This window comes from Chionomys nivalis, chromosome X (genome assembly GCF_950005125.1).
Source record: "Chionomys nivalis chromosome X, mChiNiv1.1, whole genome shotgun sequence".
Lineage (NCBI taxonomy): Eukaryota > Metazoa > Chordata > Mammalia > Rodentia > Cricetidae > Chionomys > Chionomys nivalis.
Genome location: NC_080112.1, coordinates 38,349,049 through 38,374,700, shown reverse-complemented (window position 1 = coordinate 38,374,700; position 25,652 = coordinate 38,349,049). Strand labels below are relative to the sequence as shown.

The window sequence follows — 25,652 nt, the reverse complement described above, 5'->3', positions numbered from 1 at the left end:
GGTTGGTTTGTTTTTATTATTTTTCTCTGTGTGCCAGTTGTTTATTTCCTGTTAATCCATAGCTCTGTACCTGGGCCACTCAGGATCTCATGACTCTTGGACATTGTAAATTTCCATTTCACCCTAAGATCTGAAATCATAATTTTGTGTCTGAGATCCTCAAAATCTCAACTTTCACACCGGGTAGTGGCATTGTACATTTGGCATTCCTTCTTCAGATTTCTAGCTGTCACTCTCTATCAGTGGTCTCTCACTCTCCAATGGTCACTGCATTTTCTTTTCTGGGTGAGTCATATTTCCAGGATTATAATACTTTGTGTGTCCCAGGGAACAAATTCAACAAGACCCCTCTAACATTTGAGTTTGTCTGTATGATATATGGGGTGCAGATGATAAGACAACTTTTTTTAATTAATTAATTTATTTATTTATTAAAGATTTCTGCGTCCTCTCCGCCACCACCTCACATTTCCCTCCCCCTCCCCCAGTCAGGTCCCCCTCCCTCGTCAGCCCTAAGAGCAATCAGGGTTCCCTGCCCTGTGGGAAGTTCAAGGACCACCCACCTCCATCCAGGTCTAGTAAGGTGAGCATCCAAACTGCCTAGGCTCCCACCAAGCCAGTACGTGCAGTAGGATCAAAAACCCATTGCCATTGTTCTTGAGTTCTCAGTAGTCCTCATTGTCCGCTATGTTCAGCGAGTCCGGTTTTATCCCATGCTTTTTCAGACCCAGGCCAGCTGGCCCTGGTGAGTTCCCGATAGAACATCCCCATTGTCTCAGTGTGTGGGTGCACCCCTCGCGGTCCTGAGTTCCTTGCTCGTGCTCTCTCTCCTTCTGCTCCTGATTTGGACCTTGAGATTTCAGTCCGGTGCTCCATTGTGGGTCTCTGTCTCTGTCTCCTTTCATAACCTGATGAAGGTTTATATTCAGGAGAACGACTATATATTTTTCTTTGGGTTCACCTTCTTATTTAGCTTCTCTAGGATCATGAATTATAGGCTCAATGTCCTTTATTTATGGCTAGAAACCAAATATGAATGAGTACATCCCATGTTCCTCTTTTGGGGTCTGGCTTACCTCACTCAGGATAGTGTTTTCTATTTACATCCATTTGCATGCAAAATTCAAGAAGTCATTGATTTTAAAAGCTGAGTAGTACTCTAATATGTATATATTCCATACTTTCTTCATCCATTCTTCCATTGAAGGGCATCTAGGTTGTTTCCAGGTTCTGGCTATTACAAACAATGCTGCTATGAACATAGTTGAGCATATACTTTTGTCGTATGATAGGGCATCTCTTGGGTATATTCCCAAGAGTGGTATTGCTGGGTCCAGGGGTAAGTTGATCCCAAATTTCCTGAGAAACGGCTACACTGCTTTCCAAAGTGGTTGCACAAGTTTGCATTCCCACCAGCAATGGATGAGTGTATCCCTTTCTCCACAACCTCTCCAGCAAAGGCTATCATTGGTGTTTTTTATTTTAGCCATTCTGACAGAACCTTCAAAAAAAGTATGACCTTTAAAATCCATGCCCAGTCCCCTATTTCTACCAGCAAGGTCCCACATCCCAAACATTCCACAATTTTCTAAAATAGTGTCATTAACTGATGTGCTCAAACACATGAGTCTATGGAGGACACTTTATATTCTAATAACATCAACCAAACTCATGTTGAAATTTGGTTGTCAATATAGTTAGTAGTCTTAGAAGGTGGGAACTTTAAAAGGGATTAATGTGTTTGTTGTGTGACTGGAAGGAATTAGATATCATGAAAATGGGCTATCGTGAAGAGTCTAGCTATCTCATTTCTGTGTGTTTCTGTTTCTCTCTTCTCACATAGATTTCACCACAAGTCAATTAAATGAGGTTACCCAGTTTTAGGATTTTCCATCTTTAGAACCATGAACAAAAACAAACCTCTTTTTCATATGCAGCATTTTGCCAGAGACACTGGCTAATAGCAATAGAAAATGGAGTAACACAAGAAATATCTTCATCAGTCCAGAATTAGTCATCTCTTGGTCCTTACCAACACTGAAATCTTCCTACTCCTTTGCAGCCCATTCCATTCTTCCAAGAAGTTATAAGGAAGTGACATTATTCCATGGGCCCCTAGGTGTTTTGGGCAAGAATGGCCTCCCTTCATAAACTCATGTGTCTGAATTCTTGGTCATAAGAAGTAGCACTACTCTCCGTGCTTGGCTTAGGTTCCGGCGACATGGCAAAACGCACCAAGAAGGTCGGGATCGTTGGGAAATATGGGACCCGCTATGGTGCCTCCCTCCGGAAAATGGTGAAGAAAATTGAAATCAGCCAGCACGCCAAGTACACATGCTCCTTCTGTGGCAAGACCAAGATGAAGAGACGAGCCGTCGGCATCTGGCACTGTGGTTCGTGCATGAAAACAGTGGCTGGCGGGGCCTGGACCTACAACACGACTTCTGCCGTCACAGTGAAGTCTGCCATCAGAAGACTGAAGGAACTGAAAGACCAGTAAAAGTGCTACCATTTGATACCCAAGCCTACTCAATAATGCACAGCCAACTAAATAAATGGGTTAATTTACGTAACAAAAAAAAAAAACAAAAAAAAGAAGTAGCACTATTGGGAGGTGTGGCAATGTTGGAGTAGATGTGGCCTTGTTGGAGAAAGTGTGTCACTATGTGGGTAGACTTTGAAGTCTCAAATATGCTCAAGCTATGACCAGTAAGGAACACAGTCTATGACTCCTGATTGCAGATCAAGATGTAGAACTCACAGCTCCTTCTATAGCATCATGTCTGCCTGTACACTGCCATGTTTTCCACCATGATGATAATAAATTAAACCTCTTCAACTGTAAGCCAACCTCAATCAAATGCTTTTCTTTATAAGAGATGCTGTGTTCATGGTGTCTCTTCACAGTCACTTTGACCATAAATTTCCCAAATGACTAGTTGTAGGTCTAAGTTTGTCCTGAAACCATGTAAGAGCCAAAGATGTACTCTAGTGGACTGGAGAGGCATATCAAACAAAAGCTGCAATGGTATGCTTCTTAATTGTGATTCATCTGATCTCTTTCTTCCTCTGCTGACTATTCCTGCATCATCACTGTACCCAGTTTGGTATGGTAGAGAGATAGAGTCATAAAGAGTCTAAAATCATATTTAAATGGGTTTTCAAGTATACTGATTCTTTATTTTTATGAGTTTGCCTCTGTCCAAGGATATGTCAAATTTTAAAATGGCTTTAAAGTAATGTAAACCTATGGCTACTTTCTCCAAAGACATTTAAGTATTATGATTATTGTAAAGCATTTATCTTAATAAAATGATTATTGAGGGCCTGAGCAAAATGTTCAACAGGTAATAGTACATGCTGAGCAAGCACAAGGGTCTGATTTTGGATCTTATCTGTCATGTAAAAATCCTTGTATGGCTATATGCAGAGCTGCGAAATCAATGGTGTAGGAAATTGAAAGATGAGGATTGCTGAGATTTGCTGGCTGCCTGTATAGTTTCAGCTTCAATTAGAGAACATGTCTCAAAGGAACCAGGAAGAGAATGGTAAAGCAAGACATTTGATATTCTTCTGTGGCCCTCACTCTTACATAAAAAGGCATGTACACCCAAGTACATGCACATATGTGCATACAACCCACTCATATACCATACATATACAGACCACCACCAATACCACATCCAAAATTATTATTAAATAGCTGAAATGTTAGTGTTTCTTAAAACCTTAAGCCTATTTCTACAAACAATATCTAATATGTTAATCAAAATGTAGCACAATTTTCTTATCTGAATCTTTCAGGAGAATTTAGAGTTCCTGAAAGACCTATTTCTATGGGGACAAAATGAAGAAAATGCAGAGAATAATTGGTTCCATTCATTTTGAAATTCCTTATAATACCATGAGGAATTAATTCATATTCAAAGAGAACTGAACAAAGCCTTAGGGAAAGCCACGGTGTTCCATAGTCCCCTTTCTATGGAGTTAGGTAGCCTTTTGGCATAGATGAGTAGAATATTTCTTAGGAAGTTCATTCATCATAATTTAATATATATTTCTCTATACATTCCACATAAACAGGTGCATATATATGATGCTTAAGTTCTTTACATCTAAGAATCCCAATGAGATTTTTGTGAATCAGAATCTCTCTGGGTTTAACTGACTCTGAACAGGATCAGTTATATTATGGGAGAAAATGATAGCTGAATCTCTAAGTTTATATTACCAAACTCCATTTGTTTTGATCATATGTGTCTTTTGAGGGTGGAAAATAACTTTGTTTTATGTCATTTCCACTATATTAACAAGGTGAAATAGTTGAAATATGGCAAGTTGTCATGGCACACAGTGAAGAAAGTCTGATAGACTACAAGGAGAGTCTGGCAACCTGCTAACTGTCTCTTGCCCTCATTGTCCACATAGCACAACTTAACAGTGAATATTTTGCATAATGGTATTAGTCAGGGTTGTCTAGAGTAACAGAACTTATAGAATGAACCTCTCTCTCTCTCTCTCTCTCTCTCTCTCTCCATATAAATATATTAGAATGACTTACAGACTGTGGTCTCACTAATACATTGGCTGCTGTCTATGAGCAGAAGGTTGAAGAGTCCAGTTGTTATTCATTCCTAGAGGTTGGATGTCTCAGTTTGTCTTCAGGATGCTTCAGAATCCTGAGGAAGTAGGTTTTAATGCCAGGGAAGGAATGGACTTGATAGTAAGGTGAGATCAAGCAAGCTTTCTTTTAATATGTCTTTATGTAGGCTTCCAGCAGCATAAATAGCCCACATTAGAAATGGTTCTTCTTATTTCAAAAGAGATGAATTAAAAGTGTTTCCCTACACTTCAAGGATCCAGATAAAAGCTGTGTCTTCCTGCCTCAAAGATCTGGATTAGAAGTGTTTCTTCCCACTTCAAATTAAGCAAAATCCCTCACTGATGTGCACCTTGATTATGGGATTGTAGTTAATTCCAGTAGTAGTTAACAAAATAACTATCACAAGCATCATCTTCCCTACAGAGAAATTTAAGATGTGCAAGTGGCTCAGTTGACTTATTTTCTTCAACAAAATATTTTTATTTATTATGGGGAATTGCACACATGCACCCCACTTATAGTCACTTCACAGTTGTCCTAGGTCTGCCCCTGCCATTTATGACCTCTCCCTGAAAAAGGAGAAGAAAAGTACCACATTCAATTTGTGTTTCTCATATTCTCACTGGAGCATGGTCAAACTCCCCTTAAATAAAACTGAGTCCTTTCTCACACCCAACTCTTGCCAGAATCCATCAACTGCAGAGAGCTACACTTCAGCATCCTTCTCACAATTTTTCAGACTTCTCTTCAATAACCTCTTGTTGAGTCTGTTTCCTTTTTGGATGGGGTGAGAGTGGTGGTGGGGAGATAGAGTGTCATAGATTTATTATGTCTCCCTTTCTCAACTCTGAGTCTGCAGTCATTGATACCAGTGCAAAAGAAGTTTCTTTGCCCTTTACTGTCAGCAGCAACATGGATCAGGGACTTTCACAGCATTTCTGGCATTAGTATGTGCCACAGACCACAACATGTACTTTAGCAGCTGTACAGACCATAGACATTGATATGGACCTCAGCCACAGCACAGGTCATGGAAACCATCACAGACCTTAGTGGCAGCACTGCCCCATACCTTCTGTCTCTGAGCAGGACAAGTGGGTCTAACTTCATCTGTAGCAGCTCCATGCCAAGGATCAGTTGGAAGACCTACAGCTAGCCCTATTCAGTAATTACATGTTTCTGCAGAAGCTTGTGGCTACTGCATAACTCTGTCTTTGGTACTAGAATACACATAGCTCTCTGGGTAAAACTGCAGTGCTTGCAGCCTACTTCCCTGCATCATACTCATCATTCCCAGTCTCCAGTTTCAGCATTCTTTGCCACATGGAAACTCTGATTGGACATCTTTCCTTAAAATTTCATGAGTCCACATTTTAAAAGCATCTTCCTGTAAGACATTTTTTTAGTCCTACAGACTCTGCACCTCATCTCTCTTCAGTGACTTCATGGGTATCTCAGACTCCTCAGAGCTGTTCTGTACTACCGGGGTGTGAGCCAGTAGCCACCACCATCTGTCTTTAACTGTAGGAGAATGTTTGAGACCTTCAGGTGACTTCTTAATAAGTAAAAATATTAAGATTAAATTTGAGCAACTGTATTTTTTTTAAAAAAAATACACACTTTTGTATGAAGTCAAACTACAAATATTGACATCATAATTAACAACCTCTTATTCTGGCATGTGGAATGGTGGTGAAAAAGAAATCTAAAGTAGGATGTTGAGGGGAAAATGAGAGGACTTCCAATAAACCCATTTTTGAAGGTTCTCCAGTAAGTATGTATAATGAGTAGAAAATATTTGGAAATACTGACTTAACTAGAGTAGTCTTCTGAACCGTAAGAAGGATAGTTACTCATTTTTGCATTTTTATAAAGGAAAATATCAAATTAATGTATAGTTATTCTTATGTTTGATAGCTAATATGTGGCTCTATTCTCTTTGAATGCTCATTGTAGGCACACAATGATGTGGACCACATATATCACAAAAAAGCATGGGATTGAAGTAAAAATCTCTATGGATCAACTCTAAATATCCATAACAATTTTTGCCTTGTCTCTGAATATTTATTTATATAAATATTTATGCTGCTATAGTGGTAGAGTTTCTAATATTAATCATACTCCTGTCCATCCTGTGAAAATTATTTTTTGTGCAACATTGTCTCTACCCAAATTCCAGTGAGGGCATATGATTGCCATGTACTAGTCCTAACTTGATATCTTCAGTGACTGGTTGAAGTAGTACATGCTTAAGTCTATCAGATTTGGGCAGTAAATAATCACAGAGATTTTTTTCATATATTATCCCATCATGTGAAACAAAAGACATTTGATCATACTGCTGTTCTTCAATTTCAGTGTACCCTCTGCTATTTCTCCATCTCCATGAAACCAACAACCCAATGGTCCATTCTAATGATGCAGGGAATAAGTCTTCAAGTAATTCTTACTTTTAGCAAGTAGAGTAAAAGGACTGAGAGAAAATGAATGCCATTGAGTCAACCTAAATCATATGCTATCTCTGGAGGTTACACATACATAACTTCATATATTCTTTTTAAGCCTTTAAGGTAGAGGTTGTTTTTCTTTTACTTATTTCCACAGAGACCTGAAGTTATACACTATTAACTCTTTGAGCACCAGCTACATGAATGTTGATCCATTTTTACTCTATTCTTAACACCGAGGTGACAATATGCATTTATATCCATTGTGTACTTACTGAGAAAATGCAAATTAATGTATTAAGTGCCAAAAAGGTTGTTAAAATGGATGTGTAAGTCACACAGAATTGCAGATGTTCATATGTGCTTTATTTGCTATACAAGTAAGAGCAAGTAGATGACTAGTTGATAACAGCAAGATTTCTGAAAAACAGTGGTTGCCTATTACTTGTTATCTACACCCTCATTGAGGGTGGCTTACTAAATTTTCATTTAAATGACTTGTCATTTGTCTCTGAAGTGTTCTTGCTTTGTGTATTTTGAACCAAGGTTATTATATACTATCAGAACCTTCTATTCTCAGTTCTTGGATTACTGTATTAGTTACTTTTCTGTAGCTGTTACAAGATGCTATGACAAAAAGCTACTTTAGAGAGTTAGAAATTGTTTACAATTCCAAAGTGATAGAGTCCTCCTCATGGCTAGAAAAGCATAGCATGGCAGCAGGAAACAGAGAGATCACATTTCATTTGCACACAAGAAGAAGAGAGAGGACAGGAAGTGGAACAAGGCTATAAACCCTCAACACTCCTCCCCCACCACAGTTATATGCTTCTTCTAGCAAGGCTCAACCCCCTATATGTTCCATGACCTCTTCAAAGAACACTACCAACTAGGACCAACTGTCAAATACTTGAACTTGGGGCAACATTATTCACTGAAAGCTGCACAGCCATCAAAACCTTGTGATTCCAAAGCAGATACTTTGTTGCCATTCCCTTAACAATGTATATAATTAAAGAGATTTGGTCATCATCTCATAAAATTGGATCTTGTTTACTCTCTATCTCCTTCTCATATAAAACAATAAATAGGAGGATTGGTGACTAGTGCTTCAATCACATGTTCTAGTATAATTTTGAAATTATGGCTTTATGTGGGGGGTGTTTGAGGGATAAATATGGAAAGGCCATAAGATGATATTAATTCTAGCTTTTCATCTTATAGAATCCCAAATTAACACCTCACCACAAGATGCTTTATGCCAAATGTTTGCAGAACTGATACTTCTTCATTAGCTTCTCCCTTTGGGAAGAATCATGAACTGAAGGAATTAGCCTTATGGTCTCATTATACAGTATCTGAACTGCTTAAGTAGTCTTACCTTTTTCTCCACATTTACCACAATGTCTCTGTGTTTAAAGATGAATGTTACTGTATCATGTGTGTCAAGAGGCAACACATACATCAGTAGGATTCACATTCTCTTGAAAATCTTTTCCTAGTACCAGTAACCATATGTTGTAGGTGAGCTGCTTGTTCATCCCAGCTACCAAGAACTGAAATAATCACATAGAAACTGTATTAATTAAAACACTGCTTGGCCCATGAGCTCTAGCTTCTTACTGGCTAACTCTTGTATTAGTTTAACCCATTTCTATTAATCTGTGTATCACCATGTAGCAGTGGGTTCCTGGGTAATGGTCCCAGCATCTATCTCTGATGGCTCCATGGCTTCTTTCCTATCTCTGTCTTCTTCCTCTCAGCATTCAGTTTTGTTTTCCCTGCCTAGCTCTGTTCTATCCTATTGTAGTTATTTATTCATTAAACAAATAAAAGCAACACATAGACAAAAGGACCTCCCACACCATTTCCCCTTTTTTTGTTTAAACAAAAAGGAAGGCTTTAACATGTATAGACAATATTTGGGAATATGGGCTTAGTTTCTCCAAACTGCTTCCTGCTGTTTATTGGGCAAAGTATTTTCTTTGTGGGAGTGTTTATAACAACCTTTCAGGGAGTATTGTTCCATCAAACCACACCAGTCTGTAAGCAATCCACAATCTGTGGAAACAAGAAAAGAACCTCTTTTCCAAAGCAACATATCCTTAGACCCTAATTTTGAAGTCAAGAATCCTTTATAATATACATACTGGTTTAGCTCAGCAGCATATAAAATAAAATGTCTCTCTTTACTTAATTCATTCACAGTCAAAAATTCAAAGATAATACAATAATATCCACAATCCAGACTCTCTGTGCATTTTCCATTTTACATGACTTATTTTTCTTTACTCCTTTTAAAATATTAACTTTATTTTATGACTGTCTATACTCTTTTTCTTCTCTCTCCCAAGCCTACATACATTTATCCAAACCTGTGACTTGTTTGGAGTTCTTTTACATCTGGATTTGTGTTTATTGCATATCTGTAATTCTTTACTGTCTTGAAAAGCTTGGTTTCAACTGATCTGGATGCTGACTCTACCTCTCTCCACTTTTAAAATGGAGGTATCATTGTTGCCAGCTCTGGGGATGCCAGGTAGGAACTGTGCTCAGCACTTTAATTCTGAGAATGAACACACAGCAGATAAACCCTTTTTTATCTGAGTAATAGCTAAATCTGCCATGTAGAACACTGTGCAGCCTATAAATATCTTTGTGTATGGTGGTGGGAATCTGCCCTGCTCTCCAACCTGTGCACACCTAGTAGACCTGATCCCCCTACCTGCCCAGGTGGGGAGTGCTGAGCCATGGGCATGGTCTCAGCTACTTTCCTCCTGATACCAAGTGGGTACACAAATGCCATTGAAATGTTCCATAGTCAGAGTTCATACCAGCAGGATAGCCAAGGGAGCCGTGTTATAAAATTATGCAGTTGAATCAGGAAAATCTCTAAGGAGCCACAACATGCTACAAACAAGCAAAACCCATTCAGGAAAATAAATGCAGCCAGGCGGTAGTGGCGCACGCCTTTAATCCCAGCACTTGGGAGGCAGAGGCAGGCGGATCTCTGTGAGTTCGAGACCAGCCTGGTCTACAAGAGCTAGTTCCAGGACAGGCTCCAAAACCACAGAGAAACCCTGTCTTGAAAAAAAAAAAAAAAAAGAAAGAAAGAAAAGAAAATAAATGCAGCTAAACTTTGTTTTTTGGTGTCTATAATTTCTTTCCAAGCTCTCTCAGGTTTTATGTGGATTTAGTCCACCACGTTGGTGCCAATTTTTTACAGAAAAGTTGCTTGTTTATCCCGGCTGCCCAGAACCAAAATAATCACATAGAAATTGTATTAATTAAGTCACTGCTTGACCCATGAGCTCTAGCTTCTTATTGGCTAACTCATATTAATTTAACCTATTTCTATTAATCTGTGTATCACCAAGTGGCAGTGGTTTACTGGGTAATGTTCCCAGCATCTATCTCCGATGGCTCCATGGCTGCTCTCCTCTCTCTACCTTCTTCCTCCTAGCATTCAGTTTTGTTTTCCCCACCTACCTCTGTTCTATCCTATCACAGGCTCAATCAGTTCTTTGTTCATTAATCAATAAAAGCAACATATAGACAGAAGTACCTCCCACATCATCCATACCACTACAACCGAACTGTATAGTTCATATTGGTTAAATCCATTGAATATTCTATCTTTTTTTGTTTCCTCTGTGATTAGATAGGTTTCATGAGTTCAAAGACACAGACAAGGGTTGATATCAACATCTATGTGCTATTCAAGATTTTTTTTTCTGTCATTTCATTTAATGGTAATAAAATACTCTCAAATTAGTTCTCATCAAAGTCCCTAGTTACTGATATGATTATCAATATATTTTTTATTTATAGACACGGTACATGGGTATCTTAGTATGATGAATCATAGCAATTTTATAGTAAGTATAATTGTTACTTAGGTAGCTCATGGAAAGTAAACTAAATGAAGTTTTATTTATTACTATGTATGCTTAGGATCATTTATGTTCTATGTAACAATTATTCTTACCTAAGATGACTCTGCTACCTTAGACGATTAGATTGTGAAGATATTTTATTATTACAACAAATATTGTGCCAATGTAATCAAGTAAGCAAAGGCTAAGTATACTGCTAAACATTTTACAGTATGTTTGACAGCCATACAGAGCAACAACTCAAAAGGTCAATAGTTTCGATGTAAATGAACCTTGATATAAGCTGTGTGATTTTTTTGCTGATAAACTGTAGCAAAGTCCATAAGAAATTGTCATATTTCCTGATGTTATCAATGCAAATAAATTGAATCTTCATTTGGTCAACATGGTAAAAGAAAGAAACAATTGTAAGAATAAAACAATAAAGAGGCATGTTGTATGGAGGAGGTGCACGGCAGGCTGCATCCCACTGCCCAACTATCTCAGTCATTATAGCAAGAGACTCTTAATCCCAGGGTCGTGGGTTCGTGCCCCACATTGGATGCCAATCTGTAGTACTGAGCAGTGGCTCCAGGTGTCCTGCACCATCTGACTGGCATACACCCAGGCTGGTGAGCTGCTTGTCATCCCGGCCACCCAAAATAATCACATGGAGATCTGTATTAATTAAATTGCTGCCTGGTCCATTATCTCCAGCCCCTTATTGGCTAACTCTCACATCTTAATTCAACCCATTTCTAATAATCTGTATGTCACCATGAGGCCGTGGCTTACCAGGAAACTTTCAGCATGCTTAACCTGGCATCTTCATGGTAGGTGGCTCTCTGCCTGCCTCCTTCCTTTTAAGCTAGCTGGATGGCTGGAAGCTAGGTGTTGGGATGCAGCCTGCTGCTCGTAATACAACAGAGGCATTTCACAATTTTTTACATTATGGAGGTTGTGTTGCCCTTCCTCCATTGACATTAAAGAGGTAATTACTTGCCGGGTGGTGGTGGCGCATGCCTTTAATCCCAGCACTTGGGAGGCAGAGGCAGGCGGATCTCTGTGAGTTTGAGACGAGCCTGGTCTACAAGAGCTAGTTCCAGGACAGGCTCCAAAACCACAGAGAAACTCTGTCTCGAAAAACCAAAAAAAAAAAAAAAAAAAAAAACTTTCTAGAGAGGGGTGAACACTGCATAAACCTCAAGATTTATAACTTCTTTGGAGGTGAAATATTTAGGCTGAGCAAGGTATTACATCTAAAGAGAATAGGTTCCCAAAATGTCAGCACATGCAGTAAGGACAAATCCTGGTGCCACTGTCAGTGGCTCCTCATTTCGCCCCAGCCATGCAACTGTCTACCACATTCAGAGGGGCTAGTTTGGTCCTGTGCTTATTCCTTCTCAGTCCAGCTGGAGTTGTTGAGCTCCCATTAGCTCAGATAGACTGTTTCAGTGGGTGAACCCACCATAGTCTTGATTTTTTTTCATATTCTCATTCCTTCCTCTTCAACTGAACTTAGGGAGCTCAGTCCAGTGGTCTGATGCAGGTCTCTGTCTGTTTCCAGAGTTGCTAGAAGAAGGTTCTATGGTGATATTTAAGATATTTATCAGTTTGACTACAGGGCACAACCAGTTCAGGTATCCTCTCCTCTATGGCTTAGGGTCTTAGCTGGAATCAGCCTTGTGGATTCCTGGGAATTTCTCCAGAGCCAGTGTTTCTGCTAACCCTATAATGGTTTCCTCAATTGAGATATCTCTTTTCTTGATCTCATCTCTGTCCTTTCTCCATCTTGACTATCCATTCCTACAAGTTCTCCTCAATCCTCTCATTCTCCCATTCTCTTCCCCTACCACCCTCCCTTCTCCCCCTACCACCATGCTCCCAGTTTTATCAGGTGATCTTGTCTGTTTCCAATTTCCAGGTGGATCTATACATGTTTTTCTTTGGGTTCACCTTATTACTTAGCTTCTCTAGGATCATGAACTCAATGTCTGTTGTTTATAGCTATTATCCACTTACAAGTGAGTGTATACCATATTCATCTTTTTGGGTCTGGGATACATAACTCGGGATAGTGTTTTCTAATTCCATCCATTTGCATGCAAAATTCAAGGTGTCTATAATTTTTACCTCTGAGTAGTACTCTAATGTGTAAATGTGCCACATTTTCTTCCTCCATTCTTTGGTTGAGGCCAATCTAGGTTTTTCCAGGTTCTGGTTATTACAAATAATGCTGCTATCAACATAGTTGAACAAATGCCTTTATAGTATTATTGAGCATTTTGGGGTATATATGCCCAAGAGTAGTATTGCTGAATCCTGAGGTAGGTTGATTCCCAATTTTCTGGGAAACTGCCATACTGGTTTCCAAAGTAGTTGTACATTTTTGCATTCTACCAGCAATGGTTGAGTGTTCCCCTTACTCCACATCCTCTCCAGCATAAGCTATAGTTGGTGTTTTTGATCTTAGCCATTCTGACAGGTGTAAGACAGTATCTCAGAGTTGTTTAGATTTGCATATCACTGATGGCTAAAGATGTCCCAAAGAAACACACAAGAGGCCTAAATTAATTATAAACTGTTTGGCCTATTAGCTCAGGCTTCTTATTAACTGTTTTTTTACATCTTACCCATTGTCTGTGTTAACCACATGGCTTGGTTCCTTTATTCAGTGAGGCATTCTCATCTTCCTTCCTTTCTGTCTGGGTGACAACTGCAGACTCACTCTTTCCTCTTCTCAGATTTCTCCTATTCTCATCACCCTGTCTCTACTTCCTGCATGGTTACCTTGTATATTCTTTCTTCCTGGGTACTGGCCAATCAGCCTTTTATTAAAATACATGTGACAATCTTTACAAGATGTAAGGCCATCCCACAGCATGTGTCTTCCTGCTTATCCCTCAGGAAAAAATAAAACACATAATATACCAACAACATTATAGTGATACTTTATTTGATTTTAATTATTTTAAATGAGAATAAAATGACACGTGTATTGTGTAGTGTTAGGTAATTTGGCCAAGTAGTCTCCTGGCACATTTTGCAAACACCAGAACTCATGTTTTAGGCATTTTGATTGGATTGCTTAAGCACCATTGACATTCAGGTTACTGTGTAGTTTAAATGATGTGATCTCAAAAGGGAACTTAATCACAGCAAAAGTGACAGTGTGGTGGTCAGGACTTCTATAGGGAACACATGAGTGTTGTGCTTCTTTATCAGTGCTTCTTTTCTAACAGGAAAAGAGAGTGTAAAATCAAAATCAATTTTGCCATAAAGATCTGCTACATGGTTCCAGGTCACAGAAAGAGGTGTGCAAAGGCTGCTGAGAACCAGAATTAAGACACAGTACTTGAAGCAGAGTATGTGAATATCAAGGACTGAAGCACTGATAATGCTGACCCTAATAGCTGCCAAGATAAAAATCACCACAACAGGTTTTATCAGCATTGACAGTAAGATAAGGTTCTGTACACATTGAAATTCAGGGGAAATGGTCCATGTTGAGTTGACAGGACTACGCACCAGAATCCTGGACACAGAATTAAAGATTTTAAGCTCCCAATGTTAATAATTTTTAGAGTGTCTAATGTACACAAGCTGAACAACCTTGTTGTCAAATTCCCAGAGGTGCCAGTATTTGCTACTTGTAAGGATTATTCCAAACCCCAAAGATAAGAGGCTACAAAGTAAACCAATCAGTCCGAAGATTCACTCCTTCACCCCAGCAAAACTGGAGATAAGAATGAACTAGTATAGAGTAAATACAGAAACATAAACAAAAGATGAAAAAAGAGTGAATAATGGTTTACAAACCAAACTCATAGCTTGTCTTTACTGTCTTACTACTGTACCTAAGTATGTACAAAATGCCTTTAAATCTATTACTGTGGTAGGAGTTCTATTGTATAATGTCATGGACAATAAGTTCACAGTATCCTTCAAAAGCTGCTATGTTTCACAAAACTATAATATGTATGTAGAAGATAAAAAATCATGAATAAGCAAAATTTTGTACCTTCTATTTTATTCAATATTTCCATTTGAAAATATTAGCTTCATTTGGATGCAACATATTTAAGTATCCTGAGATATTTTGGGGGAAGCTAATGTCATTTTTGACATAAAACTTACATTTCACATTAATATCTTGAAGCAACTTCTTTATATTCTCTGTCAACACAGATCTTTGGGTATAGCAATAAGGAAAATGAGTAAGTCATACTGAAATACCCTGATGAATCACTTAACAGAAAGAAAGAATGCAAAGTCTTTCAGAGATTCCAACATATGCATATGTCATTGCACTGCACACATATAATGTTAAGGAGCTTATAAATGGTATCTCTTTGCCAGAAAGAATTACCTCTGAGCTACCCACTGTTCTAAAGTCTCCTATGAAATGTACTTCATAAAAGGGTGAAAGCTGTGAACTTACTACTTAGAAAATTACATCAACAAGATGGGTTCGCAATTGATAGTGGCTTGGGTATCACCATGAGCCATTTCTTGCAAAGACAGATCTGAGACAGTAACTGCAGGAGTAATATGCCTTGAAGTAGAAATGAATTTAGGATACAGAATAATTTGTGTCAAATGACCTGTCTTGGCATGATGTGCTGCTATCCTTGTCTGAACCACAAGAGCAGATACAAACATTTTGTAAAAAAACAAATAGAAAGACTTCATATATTACACATTATGTCTTTAGCATTTTATATTGGGAGTGAGGTTATTCATTTGAAAGATTAAAATGTTACAAGACTTCTAAGTCACAGCAAATATTGATCATATACAGAGTCACAGGAAATTATTAATCACCTTAGTGAAAGTACTTAATGAATTTGTAAATTCATTCAAGCATGAGTCTAGGTAAGATGTGTGGTAATGGACTTTAAGTGTGTGTGTGATAATGGCAGAAATAATATAAAATTATATAAGAATGAACTCATTGACATAGGCAGTCTGAGTAGAGATTTTATGTCAAATATGAAAATTCACATAGTTAAAAAAAAGTGTCACAAGTTTGTTTGGATGATTGCCTGAAGGCTTTGTCCAAACTGGCTGACTGAATAGGATTTGGAGATGCCTGATATTGCTTGACTTAATCTTGACAAAGGGATTTTGTGGTTCAGTGAATTTCAATGCTAGAGTAGGTACACTGAGCAAAACCTAACCCCTCACAATGAGATGGCCCAGATGATAAGCCATTCATTAATCCTATATAGCATAAAATTGTAAGAGGGGCACAGCACATTTGAAGTTTGTTGTCTTCAGTTTCCTATACTGGTTAGGAGTTAGTGTTGGAGAATCTGCTGCTCAATTGGGTGAATTAAATACAATGTATTTAATTGAGTACCAGAGAATATGGGACCATATGGCAGCACTAAATTGCCAAAAGCAAAGAGATTGTACATATTGTATTTGGAGGTATAGACAAAGCAATATCCATAATGACCCTGAACCATAACTTCAGCAAAGAAAAGTTGAATTTTATAGTGGCATAATGTATATGGACCTTTGGTGCTGCCTAATCCATCATAATGTTTCAAGATATGATATAGATAAGTATCAGAGGGCACTGACAGTATGTGCCAGGTAGCAACTAGAATTCAACAGACAAACCTACCAGATGAATGATTCTCTAATGGGTGGCCCGACTTGGAGAAGACTGTGGGGGTGACTGACTGTGAATGACTGTCTCTGTAACTTTTCTCGTATGCCACTAAAAACAGCTACGAGCATTATTTCCATTGCTGGTATGTTTATCTCGTGAAAATATTCCTCCTACTTGGCACACATATAGCTGTGGATAGTTAGAAATATGGTTCCTGCTTAATTGCATGCTTTCTGATGAACAGAATTAATACTATGTTATTTTTCATTACTTAGACTGACATAAGTAATAGTATTCTCAGTCACAAATACACATAACTTTAGAATTCAGTACAAATTCAAAGCAAACTGGTTGCCAATGGAGACTAATTTCTGGTTGTCCCTAGAGACAAACACACAACATATATTTCCCAAGTGTTTATTGTTGATTCAAAGTGATATCTTGAAGCAACTCTAGTAGATGTAACATTCTCAGCAATGTACTTTCTGCACATAGTTCCAACCTCAGGGTTCAACCAACTAACTGCTTATTGTTTAAGTCCTGATTGTCAACGTCACTTTCTGTCTGGGAGTCCTGACCTCTCAGAGCTACATGCTTCCTTTACTCACTGGCTGGTCAGTGTGACCTGTCTTGCCTGAGAGAAACTCATCAGTTTGGCTCTATTTCTTAGTGTTTATTCAAGAAGAGCTGTGTGGCCATGAAAGATGTGATTCAGACTTTATTATTTGGAGAGGAGACACAAGAGAAAGAAGTAGGAGAGAAGTGTGAAGGAGATGTGAGAGAGAGAAAGATGTATTATGCAGTTATTTGTAAAGAGATGTAGGTATGTGAAGACAGAGAGATTTTTAGAAGGAGATTTTTTAAGATGGAGTAAAGAGAAAGTTACCAAAGGCATGTTCCCTTGTTTACCCCTTAGACAGAAAAGTCTAGCCCTCACAACATTTGTGGATTTTTTTGCATACCCTGGAGGCAGCTTTGAAGTAGGTTCTCCAAAAATCCACCAATTGATAAGAAGCTACTAAAGTTGGTTTGATCTCTAGAAGAAAAAAATAAAAGTTTCATAACCTGGGCAGTGGTGGCACATGTCTATAATCCCAGTACAAATGAGGCGGACACAGGAGAATTTCTGTGAGTTCAAGGTCAGCCTGGTCTACAAGAGTTAGTTCCAAGACAGGATCCAAAGCTACAGAGAATCCTTGTCTTTAAAAATCAAAAATAAAAGTATCAAATAAATGAAGAAAGGCTCCACCCAGGTATCTCAACTTACAATACCATCTTCAAACTAAAAAAGGGGAAGGAACAAGGTCAGCAGTACCTTGTGTGCAATCTGCCTAAAGAACCACTCTGAATTAGACAAGATATGCCAATTAGATGCTGATATCTTTAGTTTGGGTTCTAAAATGAGATTTTCTTCTTAACAGACTGAGTATCATTCCAATCATGTCCCCTATTTCTGGCATCCAACTTGAACTCTAAGGGGCACCCTTGTTATCTTTCTGGACATCTCCCAATACAGCCTAATCCAACTGCTGTATGTACCCTCCCAATGCAGATTGCTACATAGCTTCCTGAATGTCACATGGACAACAAATTAAACAGTCTGTCTACACTAGTTTTTCACTTACCCTTTTTTTCCTATACTGAACTCTCCAGGCCATGTGCTGAACTACCCTAAAAAATGTTCTGTTATTGATTATATAAGGTCTACCCATGATACTGACATATACTTTGTAACACTGTCTTGGTATGCACTTCTGCCAATTGTTCTGGTGTGTAAATCTAGCTAAATATGTATTGAGACAGATTGGTACAGGCCTCTCATAGCCAAATGGTTTATTAATTACTTTGGTTAAAAATTTAAAGATACTTGTCTGTAGTAGGCAGGCTAGACTTCCTTTGTTTCTCTGGCCTGCCTGCACCAAGCAAGGTAAGGCATTTATTTACAAACTACCCAACCTGCACGGAGATCTGATCTAGGCACCAGGAGAGAAAGCAGCGGGGTGAGTTTGTGACCTGCGGCGGCGGAAGCAGCCCTGGACGGGGAACTCTGAAGTTCCTCCTCCCCCACCCTATACTCCCTGGGCTCCCTGCAGGGGCTCTACACCCTGCATACTGCCTCTCTCTTCTTGTCCCACCCAGCTTGCATCCAGAACCCTTCTTCCTTCTGCCCCCTTTCCTCTTTGGGCACGTAACACCATCCAGTTCAGTCTGTCTGGCGCTGGGAGCAAATCCTCAGGGCAAGTAGGCAGGCGAGACTTCCTTTGTTTCACTGGCCTGCCTGCACCAAGCAAGGTAAGGGCTTTGTTTACAAACTACCCAACCTGCACAGAGATCTGATCTCGGCACCAGGAGAGACAGCAGCGGGGTGAGTTTGTGACAGGCGGCGGAAGCAGCCCTGGACAGGGAACTCTGAAGTTCCTCATCCCCCACCCTATACTCCCTGGGCTCCCTGCAGGGGATTTACATCCTGCATACTGCCTCTCTCTTCTTGTCCCACCCAGCTTGCATCCAGAACCCTTCTTCCTTCTGCCCCCTTTCCTCTTTGGGCACATAACACCATCCAGCTCAGTCTGTCTGGCACTGGGAGCAAATCCTCAGGGCAAGTAGGCAGACGAGACTTCCTTTGGTTCACTGGCCTGCCTGCACCAAGCAAGGTAGGCGCTTTGTTTATGAACTACCCAACCTGCACGGAGATCTGATCTTGGCACCAGGAGAGCCATCAGTGGGAGAGCTAATCTGGGTACCAGGAGAGCCGTCTTTGGGCACGGAGATCTGATATTGGTACCAGGAGAGACATCACTGGAGCACCAGGAGAGCTATCACTGCAGGGTGCCATCACTGGGAAGGTACATCAGTAGGCAAGAGACCTGATCCATTAAAAGAAGATCCATAGGGGAGCATTCGGAGAAAGAGATGGGCAGGCGCCAATGCAAGAATTCACCCAACAATCTGAAAAACTATATGAAACCACCAGAACCCAGCGACCTCACAACAGGAGGACATGAACACCTTAATCATGAAGAAGTAGATAAAATTGACTTTATGAAAGTGATTGATGCCCTTAAACAGCATGTAAAAAATGCCCTTATAGAAATGGATGAGAAGTATAACAGAAAGTTTGAAGAATTGAGTAAATCAGTGAATGATACCCTAGGAAACCAAGGAAAAACAATCAAACAGATAATGGAAACAGTTCAAGACTTAAAAACTGAAATGGAGGCAAAGAAGAAAACACAAACAGAAGGCCAGCTGGACAGGGAAAATCTAGGTAAATGAATAGAGACTACAGAAGCAAGCATAACCAACAGAATACAAGAGATAGAAGAAAGAATCTCAGATTCTGAAGATACCATAGAGAAAATAAACACGCTGATCAAAGAAAACAGCAAGGCCAACAAATTCTCATCACAAAACATTGAGGAAATATGGGACACAATAAAAAGACCAAACCTAAGAATAATAAGAATAGAAGAAGGAGAAGAAGCACAGCTCAACGGTCCAGAAAATATATTTAATAAAATTATAGAAGAAAACTTTCCCAACCTAAAGAAAGATATACCTATGAAGGTTCAAGAAGCATACAGAACACTGAATAGGCTGGATCAAAAAAAAAAAAACATCCTCTCGCCATATAATAATCAAAACACAAAGCATACAGAATAAAGAAAGAATACTAAGAGCAGCAAAGGAAAAAGGCCAAGTTACTTATAAAGGTAAACCTATAAGACTTACACCTGACTTCTCTATGGAAACCATGAAAGCCAGAAGGTCCTGGATAGATGTACTGCAGAAACTAAGAGACCATGGATGCAAGCCCAGACTACTGTACCCAGACAAGCTCTCGTTCACTATAAATGGAGAAAACAAAATTTTCCAGGATAAAAACAAATTTAAACAATACGTAGCCACAAATCCAGCCTTTCAGAAAGTAATAGAAGGAAAATCACTAATCAAGGAGTGAAACAATGACCACAGTAACTCAGACATCTAGAGACCCCTCACCAGCACATCTCAAAGAAGGGAAACACACAAAATCTACTACTAAAAAAAAGGACCGGAGTTAACAACCACTGGTGATCACTTAATGTCAATGGACTCAACGCACCTATAAAAAGGCACAGACTAAGAGATTGGATACGAAAACAGGATCCAACATTCTGCTGTTTACAAGAAACACACCTCAACCACAAAGACAAGCACCTACTCAGAGTAAAGGGCTGGGATAAGGCTTATCAAGTAAATGGACCTAGGAAACAAGCAGGTGTGGCCATACTAATTTCTAACAAAGTTGACTTCAAACTTAAATCAATCAGAAGAGATGGAGAGGGACATTTTCTACTCATAACAGGAACAATTCATCAGGATGAAATCTCAATCCTGAATATCTATGCCCCTAATATAAAAGCACCCACGTACGTAAAAGAAACATTGTTAAAACTCAAGGCAGCCATCAAACCGCACACATTAATAGTAGGAGACTTTAACACTCCTCTCTCACCAATGGACAGGTCTATTAGACAGAAACCTAACAGAGAAATAAGAGAATTAATGGAGGTAATGAATCAAATGGACTTAACAGACATCTATAGAATATTACACCAAAATAGGAAAGAATATACCTTCTTCTCTGCAGCTCATGGAACCTTCTCAAAAATCAACCACATACTCGGTAACAAAGCAAACATTCACAGTTACAAAAAAATATTAATAACCACCTGTATCTTATCAGATCACCATGGATTAAAGCTAGAATTCAGCAACAATGCTACCCCCAGAAAGCCTACAAACTCATGGAAACTGAATAGTCAACTACTGAACCATACCTGGATTAAGGAAGAAATAAAGAAAGAAATTAAAGTCTTCCTTGAAGACAATGAAAATAAAGAAAGTACATACTCAAACGTATGGGACACTATGAAAGCAGTCCTGAGAGGAAATTTCATAGCACTAAGTGCCCACTTAAAGAAAACAGAGAAAGCACACATTGGAGACTTAACAGCCCACCTGAAAGCTCTAGAAAAAAAAGAAGCAGACTCACCTAGAAGGGGTAGAAGACTGGAAATAGTCAAACTGAGGGCTGAAATCAACAAAATAGAAACACAGAAAACAATTGAAAGAATCAATGAATCAAAAAGCTGGTTCCTGGAGAAAATCAACAAGATTGATAAACCCCTATCCAAACTAATCAAACGGCAGAGAGAGAATTTGCAAATTAATAAGATCAGAAATGAAAAGGGAGACATAACCACAGACACAGTGGAAATTCAGAGAATCATTAGATCTTACTACAATAGCCTGTATGCCACAAAACTGGAAAATGTAAAAGAAATGGACACTTTTTTAGATAAATACCATATACCAAAGTTAAACCAGGACCAGGTGAACAACCTAAATAGACCTGTTAGTCGTGAAGAATTAGAAGCAGTTATCAAAAACCTCCCTTCCAAAAAAAGTCCAGGACCAGATGGTTTCAATGCGGAATTCTACCAGAACTTCCAAGAAGACCTAATACCTATACTCCTTAAGGTATTTCACAATATAGAAACAGAAGAGTCATTGCCAAATTCCTTTTATGAAGCTACAGTAACTCTGATACCAAAACCACACAAAGACCCAACCAAGAAAGAAAATTACAGGCCAATCTCACTCATGAACATCGACGCAAAAATCCTCAACAAAATTCTGGCAAACCGAATCCAAGAACACATTAGAAAAATTATCCATTATGATCAAGTAGGCTTCATACCAGAGATGCAGGGCTGGTTTAACATACGAAAATCTATCAATGTAATCCATCATATAAATAAACTGAAAGAAAAAAACCATATGATCGTTTCATTAGACGCTGAAAAAGCATTTGACAAAATTCAACATCCCTTTATGATAAAAGTCTTGGAGAGATTAGGGATACAAGGGTCATACCTAAATTTACTTAAAGCTATATGCATCAAGCCGACAGCTAATATCAAATTAAATGGAGAGAAAGTTAAAGCCATCCCACTAAAATCAGGAACACGCCAAGGCTGTCCACTCTCTCCATACCTCTTCAATATAGTTCTCGAAGTTTTAGCAATAGCAATAAGACAACATAAGGGGATAAAGGGGATTCAAATTGGAAAGGAAGAAGTTAAACTTGCATTATTTGCAGACGATATGATAGTGTACATGAGCGACCCCAAAAACTCCACCAAAGAACTCCTACAGCTGATAAACGCCTTTAGTAATGTGGCAGGATACAAGATCAACTCCAAAAAATCAGTCGCCCTCTTATACACAAAGGATAAGGAAGCAGAGAGGGAAATCAGAGAAGCATCACCTTTCACGATAGCCACAAATAGCATAAAATATCTTGGGGTAACTCTAACCAAGGAAGTGAAAGATCTATTTGACAAGAACTTTAAGGCATTGAAGAAAGAAATTGAAGAGGATACCAGAAAATGGAAGGATCTCCCTTGCTCCTGGATTGGGAGGATCAACATAGTAAAAATGGCAATTCTACCAAGGGCAATTTATAGATTCAATGCAATCCCCATTAAAATCCCATCAAAATTCTTCACAGATCTTGAAAGGACAATAATCAACTTTATATGGAGAAACAAAAAACCCAGGATATCCAAAACAATCTTATACAATAAAGGAACTTCTGGAGGCATTACCATCCCTGACTTCAAACTCTATTACAGAGCTACAGTAATGAAAACAGCGTGGTACTGGCATAAAAACAGAGCAGTCGACCAATGGAATCATATAGAAGACCCGGATTTTAACCCACAAACCTATGAACAACTAATTTTCGATAAAGGAGCTAAAAGTATACAATGGAAGAAAGAAAGCATCTTCAACAAATGGTGCTGGCACAATTGAATGTCAACCTGTAGAAGAATGAAAATAGACCCATATCTATCACCATGCACAAAACTCAAGTCCAAATGGATCAAAGACCTCAATATCAATCTGAACACACTGAACCTGATAGAAGAGAAAATGGGAAGTACCCTACAACATATGGGCACAGGAGATCGCTTCCTATGTATAACCCCAGCAGCACAGACATTAAGGGCAACATTGAATAAATGGGACCTCCTGAAACTGAGAAGCTTCTGTAAAGCAAAGGACACTGTCATTAAGACAAAAAGGCAGCCTACTGACTGGGAGAAGATCTTCACCAACCCCGCAACAGACAAAGGTCTGATCTCCAAAATATATAAAGAACTCAAGAAACTAGACTTTAAAAGGATAATTAACCCAATTAAAAAATGGGGCACTGAACTGAACAGAGAATTCTCAACAGAAGAAGTTAAAATGGCCAAAAGATACTTAAGGTCATGCTCAACCTCCTTAGCGATCAGAGAAATGCAAATCACAACAACTTTGAGATATCATCTTACACCTGTCAGAATGGCTAAAATCAAAAACACCAAGGATAGCCTTTGCTGGAGAAGTTGTGGAGAAAGGGGTACCCTCATCCATTGCTGGTGGGACTGCAAACTTGTGCAACCACTTTGGAAATCAGTGTGGCGGTTTCTCAGAAAAATTGGGATCAACCTACCCCTGGACCCAGCAATACCACTCTTGGGAATATACCCAAGAGATGCCCTATCATATGACAAAAGCATTTGTCCAACTATGTTCATAGCAGCATTATTTGTAATAGCCAGAACCTGGAAGCAACCTAGATGCCCTTCAATAGAAGAATGGATGAAGAAAGTGTGGAATATATATACATTAGAGTACTACTCTGCGGTAAAAAACAATGACTTCTCGAATTTTGTATGCAAATGGATGGAAATAGAAAATATGATCCTGAGTGAGGTAACCCAGACCCAAAAAGAAGATCATGGGATGTACTCACTCATAATTGGTTTCTAGCCATGGATAGGGGCCACTGAGTCTATAATTTGTGATCCTAAAGAAGCTAAACAAGAGGGTAAACCCAAGGAAAAACATATAGATATCCTCCCAGCTATGGGAAATAGACAAGATTGATGGGCAAAAAATTGGAATCTTGGGGGGTGGGCTGGGATGGGGATGAGGAGAGATGGGGAGAGAAAAGTGTGAAGGAGAGGATGAGGGGAACTGGGGGAATCGGGGTGATTGGGGTTAAAGGAAGGTTGGATTGGGGAGCAGGGAAACTCATACCTTAGTTAAGGGAGCCACCTAAGGGTTGGCAAGAGACTTGAACCTGGAATGGCTACCACAAGCCCAGGGCAATGTCCCCAGTTAGTTCATTGGGGCACCTGAGGATAGGGAACCTGAAATGAACCTATCCTATAATCATACTGATGAATATCTTGCATATCGCTATAGAACCTTCATCTAGCGATGGATGGAGATAGAGACAGAGACCCACACTAGAGCACCAGACTGAGCTCCCAAGGTCATAATGAGGAGAAAAAGGAGAGAGAACATGAACAAGGAAGTCAGGACCATGAGGGGTGCACCCAACCACTGAGACAGGGGGGCCGATCTATTGGGAGCTCACCAAGGCCAGCTGGACTGCTACTGAAAAAAACATGGGATAAAACTGGACTCTCTGAATGTGGTGGACAATGAGAGCTGAGGAGAGTCCAAGGAGAATGGCACAGGAACTTTCATCTGGCGATGGATCGAGAGAGAGACAGAGACCCATTTTGGAGCAACCGTCTGAGCTCTTAAGGTCCAAATGAGGAGCAGAAGGAGGGAGAACATGAGCAAGGAAATCAGGACCACGAGGCGTGCACCCACCCACTGTGACAGTGGAACTGATCTATTGGGAGCTCTCCAAGGCCAGCTGGACTGGGACTGAATAAGCATGGGTTGAAACTGGACTCTCTGAACAAGGCGGACAATGAAGGCTGATGAGAAGCCAAGGACAATGGCACTAGGTTTCGATCCTAATACATGAACTGGCTTTGTGGGAGCGTAGCCTGTTTGGATGCTCACCTTCCTGGACCTAGATAGAAGTGGGAGGACCTTGGTCTTCCTGTAGAGCAAGGAATTTGGACTGCTCTTCAATATCGAGAGGGAGGGGGAGTGGACTAGGGGGAGGAGAAGTGGAGTGGGGATAGGGGGAGGGGAGCGGGGGGAGGGGCAATATGTGGGAGGAGGGGGAGGGAAATGGGAAA

At 39.5% G+C, this 25,652-nt stretch overlaps 1 protein-coding gene and 1 pseudogene across 1 annotated transcript; one reads left to right on the top strand and one right to left on the bottom strand.

Annotated features, from left to right (window-relative positions):
* The first annotated feature begins 2,211 nt into the window (after positions 1–2,211).
* LOC130868038 (60S ribosomal protein L37a) lies at positions 2,212–2,575 on the top strand. Its single transcript, XM_057760272.1, has one exon. It carries the CDS (start codon positions 2,222–2,224, stop codon positions 2,498–2,500), a length of 279 nt encoding a protein of 92 aa, XP_057616255.1. The 5' UTR covers positions 2,212–2,221; the 3' UTR covers positions 2,501–2,575.
* An 11,305-nt stretch (positions 2,576–13,880) lies between these two features.
* LOC130868338 (uncharacterized) lies at positions 13,881–16,685 on the bottom strand (annotated as a pseudogene).
* Between the last annotated feature and the right edge of the window lie 8,967 nt (positions 16,686–25,652).